This window comes from Glycine soja, chromosome 19 (assembly GCF_004193775.1).
Source record: "Glycine soja cultivar W05 chromosome 19, ASM419377v2, whole genome shotgun sequence".
Lineage (NCBI taxonomy): Eukaryota > Viridiplantae > Streptophyta > Magnoliopsida > Fabales > Fabaceae > Glycine > Glycine soja.
In genome coordinates this window covers 35,951,067-35,962,477 of record NC_041020.1, presented here as the reverse complement: position 1 = coordinate 35,962,477, position 11,411 = coordinate 35,951,067, and the positions used below count along the sequence as shown (strand labels likewise).

General features: G+C 35.5%; 1 protein-coding gene across 4 annotated transcripts in view; it reads left to right on the top strand.

Annotated features, from left to right (window-relative positions):
- Positions 1-2,341: 2,341 nt before the first annotated feature.
- Positions 2,342-11,411, top strand: part of LOC114398109 (transportin MOS14-like) — a 35,891-nt gene continuing 26,821 nt past the window's right edge. Inside the window, exons 1-10 of one of the 4 annotated variants that reach the window (XM_028360256.1) lie at positions 2,344-2,557; positions 2,637-2,877; positions 3,638-3,736; positions 3,884-4,108; positions 4,213-4,332; positions 4,554-4,637; positions 4,721-4,780; positions 8,537-8,665; positions 8,937-8,998; positions 9,368-9,424. In XM_028360256.1, the coding sequence (XP_028216057.1) occupies positions 2,662-2,877; positions 3,638-3,736; positions 3,884-4,108; positions 4,213-4,332; positions 4,554-4,637; positions 4,721-4,780; positions 8,537-8,665; positions 8,937-8,998; positions 9,368-9,424 (1,052 nt within the window). In that variant the 5' untranslated portion in view covers positions 2,344-2,557; positions 2,637-2,661. Of the gene's footprint in view, positions 2,878-3,637; positions 3,737-3,883; positions 4,129-4,212; positions 4,333-4,553; positions 4,638-4,720; positions 4,781-8,536; positions 8,666-8,936; positions 8,999-9,367; positions 9,425-11,411 lie in introns of those variants that run through there. The other 3 variants (XM_028360257.1, XM_028360255.1, XM_028360258.1) reach the window with 3 other exon arrangements.

The window sequence follows — 11,411 nt, the reverse complement described above, 5'->3', positions numbered from 1 at the left end:
TGTACAAATTATCTTAGCAAATCATCCTATAAAAGGATTGCCAATCTTCAAAGCTTTGTCGATCTATAAATTTACCTAAAGGCTCCATCCTAAGAGGAATTTTGTCTTACAAAAGAAGGTATTTCACTTAAGATACTCCTTCCATCCCTATTTATAAAACATAGTTTTGAATTTTTTTTCCTTTATAAGATTTTCTTTTAATTGTCTTGTGCATTAATTATTTTTTGACTAAAATGTCTTGAATTGTCTCTTTTTGTTTCCTATGGAGATTGGAGAAAATGAATATATTCCTAATAAAGTAAGGATAAATTTGGAAAAATATTATAATTATAGACAAATTTAATGATAACAACTAAATTAATCAACTTTCTTAATAAGCATAAAATAATCAACTATGTCTTATAATTAGAGACAAACGAAGTATGAGCTAAGAAGTGTATTTGAGAAGTTTTCAAGATTTGTTCTTATCAAAAGAGACAAACACAAAGTCGACCTATGCTCATGCCTCATAAGATGTATTGAGTCATAAAACGAATAATGACCTTCAATAATTTTGATTAGATGCAAATAAATACTAAATTTGAAAGTTATGCCTTATATGCCAACAAACAAAAGAGTTGCATTTGTCTATGATGGATCAAACGATAATAGATATACACTAAGATCTAGAAAGAATTTAGGATTGAGTTAATGCTCTGTATTTGTGATCTATTTGTAGAGAAGGTTCAAACATCCTTCCATAGATCTATCAAAGTGAAAAAAAAAAGAATGATAAGAAATTAAACTCTTTCTTCACCTAAAAAGATGCACCAACTGCTGCAATTGTTATGAGCATACATGTTATGTGCTAAAGTTGATTTGACTACTGAAGCCAGTTCTAGAAGTGTGGCTTAAGGAAGATAAATAGAGTGGTGTATCAACAAGGAACGAGCGTGCATTCAATGCTCGTATTTAATGCACCAACATACACCTTCTTCAAATGCAATTTGAAGACCATTTAAAGACAACGGTTACCTATTGAAGAAGTGTATAAGTACCAAAAGTTATTGAAGAATTGAATATAACAAACACAAACTTTTGAACAAAACATTCTCTCCTACCTTCAAACTCTTTTTCGTAAATTCTTTAAGTTGTAAAAATCTCTTAAAACACCTTGTGAATCCTGAGAATAGAAAGACATTGTGCTTAAGTTAGATATCCATTTGTAAGATGATAGCCTTGTTTGTATACACTGTGCACCTAACCATCAACATATCTATTGATTTGTTTAGAATAAAAAATGGTTTGGTAGAAAACAATACTTGGTTGTAGAAAGCTTGAGGATTAAGTTTTGTGTAAGAACCATAAGTGATAGTGAAAAGTACTTGTATCTTTGATTAAAGATGGTAAAAACTTGGTGGGTTATAAAAAATTAGACATAATCTTAATGATAGAGATGAACCATTATAAATCACTTTGCTCATTTGATTCTCTCTTTATCTACTTTATATAGCGATTGTGGGTTGACATTTATTTTTTATAAAACAAGTTTTTTTAAATTTGTTAAGTATCATCTATTTTGTTGCTTTTACAAAAAAAATGTTTTTCTTCGTTTTTAACATACAAATGATAGAGGTGTTCTTGCATTTTTTTTAAAATCATAATTCATCCCCACTTCGTGTGATCTTCTGATTTTATAAAATGTCTCAATCAAGTTATTTTTGTCCAATTGAGTTTGACGTTGTTACTTATACAAAAATCCAAAGATTCAATTTAGTCTCAGTATTTATTTATTTGGTTTCTCCTTTATTTAAAAGAATTAAATTTGATCCCTTTATTATTAAAAAATCAATTTGGTGCCTATTTTTTTTTCAAAAAATACCAATCTTGCCCTTTTCTACCATTTGAAATTAACGTAGCTATTATGGTAAATACGGGTGATTTAGATTTGTGAATACCAACAATTTTGAATCACTACAATTTAAGTTTTAAATTATTAAACTTTAACAATTTATAAAAAAAATTACAATGTTGTAGTTAAAATTTATAAAATTATTAACCCAAATAATTGACACAATAATATAAGCTTTCACTACATATAAAACAATCTATTTAACGAGAGAATTTTTGTTCGATTCTAAATTATGTACAAAATTTACTTGAGCTTGTAGCAACTGTGCAATGCAAGTAAAATTAGTCTATCACGTAGAAAACACACTAGTCTCTGATTTGCATTACCAATTTTTATTTTTACAAAATTATTACTATAAAATAGTTTTTTTTAACGAATAAAAAAAATACAGTAGCTGAGAGAACCGTAGGATTAAACATGAGGTGGGTGAGGAAGGTGGCCAATGAGGGTAAAGAATCTATAAAAAATGAGGAGTTGGTGTATGGTGGGATGTAGAGGAGCAGAGCCAAACCCTCACCCGTCCCTCAGTCACTCACTGCTCTGTCACTCCCTCATAGCCCGTAGCCGTCCGATGCAACGGTTAACTGAATGAATCCCTTCCAGGCGTCGCTCCATCTTCCATCATCATCATCATAACATAACAACATCACTCACTCACTCTCTTCCGTCTGTTCTGTTCTGTTCTGTTCCTTTTTTTTTTTTGTTACTCGCTCGATTTTTTATTTTTATTTTATTTTTAATAAAGAAAAAGCCAACCAAAGGCGCACATCATGGAATTGGCAATGAAGGTGGCCGAGGCCGTCCATGTGCTGAACCACGATACGCAATCCTGCAACCGCGTCGCAGCGAATCAGTGGCTCGTCCAGTTCCAGCAAACCCACGCAGCCTGGGACGTCGCCACCGCCATCCTCACCGCTGATCGCCGCCTCCCCCTCCCCGCCAACTTCGAGGTCGAGTTCTTCGCCGCGCAGATTCTCAAACGCAAGGTTCTTTCCTCTCTCTAGAATCTCCTTCTATCTTTCTCTCTCTAGCATCATTAGAGGCTCCTTTGTTTGATGCTTATTATGGATTACGATGCTTTGGATTTCGTAATTGAGGTTTCTGCTTTTATACTTACTATCTGTGTTGCGTGTTTATAGATTGTGGGCTGCGTGATTTAGTTAGGTAATCGAAGTGTTGAGATGAGAAAAAGATGTTGCTTTTTCTCAAGTTAAGAATGTGCTGAGCGTTTTTCTGTGTTGCACTGGCAGTGTTATTATTGAGTTTTGAATTGAATTGATTTTGTTACTTAATAGTATAATTTATTCAGAGATATTAAGGAATATTAATGCATTATTGAGTTTCGGTCCTTTCGGATTAAATTGATTTTGTTAGTTATATAATTTAGTCAATGCTATTAATGTATATGATATGAAAAAAAGTGAGACTTCATTAGTGTTCGGGACTTTTATTGTTCTTCCTTGACTTTCTCGACCTTTTTATAATCTTTTGTTTTTAATTTCTTAAGCTCAACTGTAGTTAGGTTTTTGTATCTCAAGTCATTTGAGCAGTTTAGTGGTAGCTTGTTGCCAGTAACTAATTTTGAAGGTGTGAAGCTTGATTTTGTGTTTTCTTCTTGCTCTGGACTTTTTTTTTTAAGTCGTACGAAGAGTTCCTTCCCCGAGAAAAAATGGAAACCAACAAATACTTCATGACTGATGCCTTTAATATATGTCGGTGATTATTTTTGCATCTTTCAAATTACAGATACAAAATGAAGGTTATCTACTGCAATTAGGAGTTAAGGATGCTTTGTTAAATGCCCTCCTTCTTGCAGTCAAAAGATTTAGTACTGGTCCACCTCAGGTGCATTGTTTTTCTTTCTTTGTGATTCTGTTGAGTGTTGATTATCTTTTTCAAGTAAGGTACTATGTAGACGCTTAGTTGTCTTATAGATGGATTCATGTTAAAAATAATTTGATATGAACTTGTTCTTTGTTGTTGTTGTGACAGCTTTTGACACAGATCTGTCTTGCACTCTCTGCTCTTGTACTTCAAGTTGCTGCACATGGAAACCCTATCAAGCAGCTTTTTTACAGTCTCCGGAATCTGCAGAGCCAGGATGATGACAATATTGCTGTCCTGGAAATGCTCACTGTTCTGCCAGAGGAAGTTGTTGACAATCAACATATCGATTCTAAAATTAGTACATTACACAAAAGCCACTATACCCAAGAGGTTTAGGAACTTTTGCTTTGGTACATTCATCTATGCCATGTTTTTCTGTGCATCCTTGCTCTATCGCTCTGACTTCCTCACATTCTTTTATGTCTGTTTTACAGCTTCTCTCCCATACACCTATGGTTCTTGAGTTCTTGCTGCAGCAGTCTGAAACTAATTTTGATGGTTCTGTGCAACAACACGAAAGGAATAGGAAAATTCTACGCTGCTTATTGAGTTGGGTACGCAATTATACTGATGACTCATTTGGTTTTTGCAATTTTGCCACAATGCATACTTTTATGTTGCCCTATTTTTAAGTTTTAATCATGGTTCTGGACAAGACATCTTTTGCTTTGGTTCTCGTCTGTCTTATATTAACAAGAATATTCATCCATCCCGAGCTTCATCAAAAGCTTTCTGTCATCTCGAGTTTATTCTAGTTTGGTCTCAATATGTTCAGGTTAAAGCAGGTTGCTTCTCTGAGATTTCTCCTGGAACATTGCCAGCTCACCCACTTCTAAATTTTTTGTTCAACTCATTGCAGGTATTCCAGTTCTCATGCACTTGACATTTAGGATGAGCATTCATGACTACTCAAGATTAATTTATATTGCATTGTTTGTGTAGGTTCCTTTATCATTTGATCTAGCCATCGAAGTTCTTGTTGAACTTGTGACTAAACATGAGGTACAGTTGCTTAATTTGATCGAACACCTGTCATTCTGATCATTATTGATCTGGTTGGGTAAGTGCACGTGTCAGGCATTATTTTAAAGATGTCATTGTACTACTAGTCTACTACTATGTTATTGATGTACTTTCTCATTCTCTTAGATTTTATAATATGTTCTAGAGTTCAAGTTATCTGACACTGAATATCAGGGAATCTACCACGCCCTCTCCCATGAGCTCCACCATGACCTCCTCGACCATACGAACAGCCACCATCACCCCTCCCTTGATTACCATACACAGAATCATAATTTGAGGAGGAGTGTGTGTTACCCTGAGTTAGATGAACCTGAGCTTCAGAAGTAGAATTGAAATTTGAACCCTTAGCAAAATTCAACAAGCTCAAATTCTTCTTGCGAGACTTTTCAATGCTAGATTCCTCAGCAGTAACATAGAAGTGACATTGTCCAGATTTAGAGGATCACGCAAATTGTTTAGAATAGTACAAATTGTGCGATAATCATTAGGAAAACCATCGAGAATCAGGTTGATGTGAGCGCTCGTCGAAATCGAGTCTCCAATTGATGCAAGTGAATCAATTAAGGATTGAATGTGCAACAGATAAGCAGTAATCAAACGATTCTCAAGAGAAGAAGAACGAAGCTCACTATGCAAATGCTTCTTCTTTGCGCGCGTAGTGGATTGAAAGTGTTCATACAATCGATCCCATAGATGCCACGAGGTTGCGCAATTGATGATGCGAGGAAGAACTGTTTCTGAAATAGTCGATTGGAGCCAAGAGAGGATCAATTGATCTTGTTGCTCCCAAAAACGATAGGCAGTGCTAACGATGTTGTTGTCAAGATCTTCAACGGTGAGAAATTTTTGCGGAATCTACAGAGCGAGGATGTAATCAAGAAGACCATGTCCAATGATTACAAGTTGAACTTGAGAACGCCATAGAAGGTAATTGGAATCTGTGAGTTTCGCTGTTACAGTGTGCAAGAACGAGACGTGGGAGTGTGGTGCCGGCGGCAGAGGAGGAGGCGGAGGTGGTGACGGAGAAGAATTGTTGTTTGCGGAAGCCATTTTCATAAGCAAGGATCTAACCTAGCTCTGATACCATAAAGAGATTTAGGGAGAAGAGAGAAAGAGAGAGAGAGAGAGAGAGGAAAGTGTTTTTGTATAGATGAGGATTCAACCCAACCAGAGGTTGGGGAATGAAGCAGTACATATAGGCAGTTTCATAATAAAATGATAAAACTGTTGATAGGTGTACTTATAACTGTCTAACAGAAAACTAACCTAACCTGAGTCAGTTAACTTTGAGAAATAGTTAACTAACCTCTGATTACAAGAGATACAGAAACTAAGAAAAAGAACACTTAGAGACTAGAGAATACAATACTACTCTCTTATAACTAGATTTTAGAGTTGTTAGGTTCTTAAAATTATCATATGTAACTATACTGGTATGCTTTAAGTTTGAAGCTTTGCTCTCATACTATCTACATTGAGTACATTCCTACAATGGATGTGTGGTTGGCCTATATTCAAATAGAACATTCAAGCAACTGATTTTTTTTTTCTTGTTTAGGATTTAGGATAGTCTAGGTCCAACATAACAGTTGAATTGATGGTTATTTAGAGGCATCTTATGGTAGGGGTGGTTTAGCAAGCTATAAGTTGATCATTAAGGGTGAATTTTATGGATTTTTTGGTGCTGTGAATTATATAATGGAAGTTGGAGCTGAAGGTTCTTACAGCAAATTCCTGAAGATGAATTAGTAAATGATGCAGAGTCACGAGAACAATAGGAGTGGCTTTAAATTGAGGAAAACATTAGAAATTAATGAAAGAGCAGCGATAGAAACCTGCTTAAAACTATTGTTCATCATGCTTAGAAATTAGTTGCATAGCATGACATGACTGATGCAATAGCAGTATTATGGACTAACGAAAACTGATGATTACCTATTAAATAATCAATATAGCATGGTTAGAGTTTGAAATTGTATTTGGATAATTATGGCTCATAGTTGACAGTCGGCACATTTCAGATGCTTGGTTTACAAAAAAATAGTATATCCTTTCATTTTCTTCAGTTTTTTTTGGATTGTTTAGAGTTTGGGTGACAGTCTCATATTTTGGCTTTCTCTATCATTCCCTCTTGACGTGCATCTCATAAATGGGAAGCTAGGGGAGTCCTGCTTCTTTGTCTTTCTCTTTTCCATTTTTTTTTATGTAGTTCATCTTAAAAGAAAGCATATAACATGTTTAAGGCAGGCAGCTGGACTATTGACCCTGTTTTATTAATGTATTAACTGTTATTTTAGCTCATACAGCTGAAAATACAGCAAGAGCAAAAAACCTGTCTACTTTGAGCAGCCAGTTGGCAGTATTGTTAAATACAAGCCATGGTGCTGTCATGACGGAATGGCGTGGCAAATTTTTGCTAACCTCCATTGCAATTTGTGAAGGGAGGCCCACCATGATGGTAATGTTGTCAAACTCGAAAATTTACGTAAACTCGTAGAGACTCCGCAAACTTAACTCGCAAACTCGTAAGAGTTTACTGAATATAAAAAAATATTAAAATACCTATAAGTTTTTAAAATGATAGCATTTAAAAAACTAAAATATTATTGCTGATATTTGTTAATAAAATAAAAAATATTAACCACAACAAATAAAATCAATAACCAGTGTATAGAAATACAATAATACAACAATTTGGTGCTCCTAAATCAGTGTATATTCCTAATATAAAAATACACTCAGAAATTGAAGGAATAAATAAGAAGTAGCAACTGTTTAACATGTAAATCAAATCCTAAATAAGTGTTCATGGTTCAGTGAAGAAAAAATATCTTGATTGGTAGCCTGGTCTTATACAGCAGAGACAAAGTTACAGGTCGAGCCTTAAACGAACTCCAGAAATAAAATACCTTCAAGCTTTCAATGAATGCCAGCAGCAGATCGAGCAGAGGACAGATTGAGGAAGAGAGCATGCATAGGAAGAAAGGAAAAGCAGCATAAAAAATGTCAGAGAAGTGCTTCAATTTGATCTTCTCCTTTCTGTTCTGGTTCGTGACTCTAGGAGGTTTCGTCTCTTTTAAAATCTTTCGTCTCTACTGGACTAGCCAACTCGGGACGGAACTGGCGAGTTTAACCGAGTTTGTCTGAGTTTGAGTGAGTCTGCTTGATTCTACTGCAAAAACAAGTTTGGTCCTGAGTTAACTCGAAACATGGTTCTGAACTCGTAAACTCATGCAATTTTATGAATCAACTCGTGAGTTTGATAATCATGCGTGGCGGCGTCATAAGGTGCAATGCTGTGTTTATATGGCTGAATACTGGCCTTCCACCATCCACCACTGATAACACTGCCTTTGGTTATACTTTTACAAAGCTAATACCTCTGGTTGAGACAATTGATTTTTTCCATGGGTTTCTGAATCATTCCTCCTTTCTCTTCTCCACCTTTCAGTTTTTCCAGTATGCATATTTAAAATCGTGTTCTCCACTATGCTTTCTTTTTGCCATTTGTGATAAAGACTGACAAAACAATGATTTTTTTAACTACTATTATTGCATATGAGGCTAGAACTTTTCTGGATTTGTGTCTAATTTTTTCTACATAAATTTGGGGTGAATTTTGGCAGTTTACTAAGTTAAACTAGTCTTTTTCTTCTCATTACTTATTGCATTTCTATGCATAATGTTTCTGAAAATGGGTGATATATTGATTTTGATTTTGGTTTTCTTTAGGGAGTGCCCCGAATTTTGTTATGCAGAGTACATTATCTGAAGGAAGTACTTCTTTTTCCAGCTCTTTCTAGGGGAGACATAAAAGTAATTGGTGGTCTTTCTTGCTTGTTGTCAGAAATTGGGCAGGCTGTAAGTATTTAAATAATATTTGAGTTCTCTAGGATTTTCAAAAATCCTCCTTGTTGTGGATACCTTTTTATTTGTTGTCTACTTGTCTGTTAGGATGGCTTTGTTTCCTAATGGTGACTCTTTATTTAATCTTATGTGTTAGATATATGAAAACAGTTCAGTTTACTTATGGTTACTAACTTACTATTAGTCATTTAATTTTTCCATTGCTATGTGCAAGCTAAACAATGCATGCCTCATTTAACTTGTCAACTTGATAAATGTATGCTAGGCTCCATCTCTAATTGTAGAAGCAAGTGCAGAGGCCCTAGCCTTGATTGATGCCCTCTTGAGGTAATCTCAACAATTTATTTAGAATTTTAATTGTTTTAGTTTAGTCTTTTCTGCTCATTTATGGGTTGGAAGAAATCAAGGATATTAGGGTTTATTACATATGTCCTATTCAACATAATCATTGATTGTGAACTCTTCATGCTGTGTCAGTGGATCTAAGATGCTCTCACAGTAAAAGGATACAAATGTTTGGGTAATAACTCTGACAAAGATTTACAATTTGGGAACTTGTATGAACATACTTCAAAAGGCACTTTTTCATGTTGTCATAGTTTTGCATATCTCTAATCAGCTTGTTTGCATATAGCATATTATTATAGATTTCGTTGGTGTTGAGATTAACCTGTTGAATTTGAATTACGCTAACAGCTGTGTGGCATTTCCAAGTGAAGATTGGGAGATCGCAGACTCAATACTGCAGTTTTGGTAATGCAATTTTAGTAAGGCTTTACCACTTGTTTATTGGGGAAATTACACTAGGTAGGTACCCTTGAGTTTTCTTACGTGACACTCGCTACCCTTTGGGATCAGATTACACTTGATACCCCTTGAGCTAACGTCCATTAACAGGAGTTGGTTTACTAGTTGCAAGATTGAAGAAGCTACAAATGATGATAAAAGGGAAGATAGGTCATGTTTTGGATCTGGTTTTCTATTCTAATGGATGTTGAACACCATATTCAACTACAGTTTATGTGTGGTATAAGAAAACCTCGGGTACCGAGTGCAATTTCCCCTTGTTTATTTAGTTTGATGATCTCTACCCATCAATTATTTGAAATATGATGTATGTGTTTATCTCTATGTTGATCTATTTGTGTGCTCTCTCTCTTCTTTGAACCTCTTCGTGTAGTTTCTTGTTGCCATTTATTCTCCTAAGCATGTCAAATATTTGGTTGTTGTTCATGCTGCTAATTGATTATGAGATTTGATATAACATTTTCTTTTCTTTGGGAATGCTCTTGTTAGAATTTCAAGATAGCATATCATATTGTTGGAAAGCCACCTTAATTGTGTCACCCCTAGCCTGCAAGTGTCTCTCGAAAAGGGCTACCTATGGAGTGGCTAACCAGAAAAATTGAGTGAAGCATAGTGTGGAGATCCCACATTGATTAGAGACATGGCCAATGTAATCATTGTAAGGCTTAGACAATCCTCACCTTACAAGTTGATTTTATGGGGTTGAGTAAGGCCCTAAGCCCAAATTCTAAAATGGTATTAGAACCTATCTTAAATCCATTGCTAGGCCAACTGCATTGCCACGCTCTAGGCCCATAGCCTTAGGCGTGAGGGTGTGTGTGCCTTAATTGCATCACCCCTAGCATGCAATTGTCTCTTGGAATGGGTTACTTATGGAGGGGCTGAATAGAAAAGCTGAGTGAAGAGTCATAGTGTTGAGCCACCAAGATGTCAATTCTTAGTAGGTTGAGATCCTACATTGACTAGAGATATGACCAATTAGTCATTATAAGGCCAGGGCATCCTCACATTTCAAGCTAGTTTTATGGGTTGAGTTAGGCCCAAAACCCAAATTCTAATATGTATATGGTAGATTGAATTAGGAGCAATCTTATTTTTTTTTTGGAAGGCAAAAATATATTATTATTAATATGATAAGATAGTACCAGGGGTACTGAAAATTAAATACAAGGCACCAAGTGTGCCACCTTCCAAAACAGAAACCAACAGGCCATAAACCCAACAATCCCCAACACAAAAGGAATACAATATATTAACCAAAAGACTCCGAAAGATTGGTAGACCATTGGTTAAAATGAGTATTGAATCCTTTCTCTCTAGCTTTTAACCAAGATCAAGCAAGGAATAAGGCCTCATCCATCACTTTATGAGGATCAATATAGGATCGTAACTCTATATTAGGATCATATCATTGTAATTAATATTATCGTACTATATATAGACTATGTGTGGATTGTCTAGAGACACTTTCTTCACAACATGTTAATAACAGCATGCCCTTTCTTCCACGACACTTTCCAGTGAGCTTCCACCATTCAACTTTCTGGTGACCTCAAAATTTCATGTCCGATTTTGAAACCCTTGGGTAGAAATGCCAAGTCTTGATTGTCCAAACCTTTAAGTTTTACAGCTGCTAGCCTCTCCATGTAGTCTACCTGAAGTCCACTACACCTTTAACATCTTGATAGAATTGGACCAGAAACAGGGAATGTGTGTATTATTATTGTGGTGCCTCCAACACCCAAGACAGAATACAGATGAGTTTCAAGGTCTCACCACCCTCCACTTCCTAATCCCCCATTTCCTCTAATTCCCCTCTAATAGACTATTTATAGTTTCTTAACTAACTAACAGTTAGTTATCCTAGCTGTTTTAACTAACTGACAGTTACTAAGGCTCTTAGCTCTTCCAAGGATATTTCTTAACATACCCC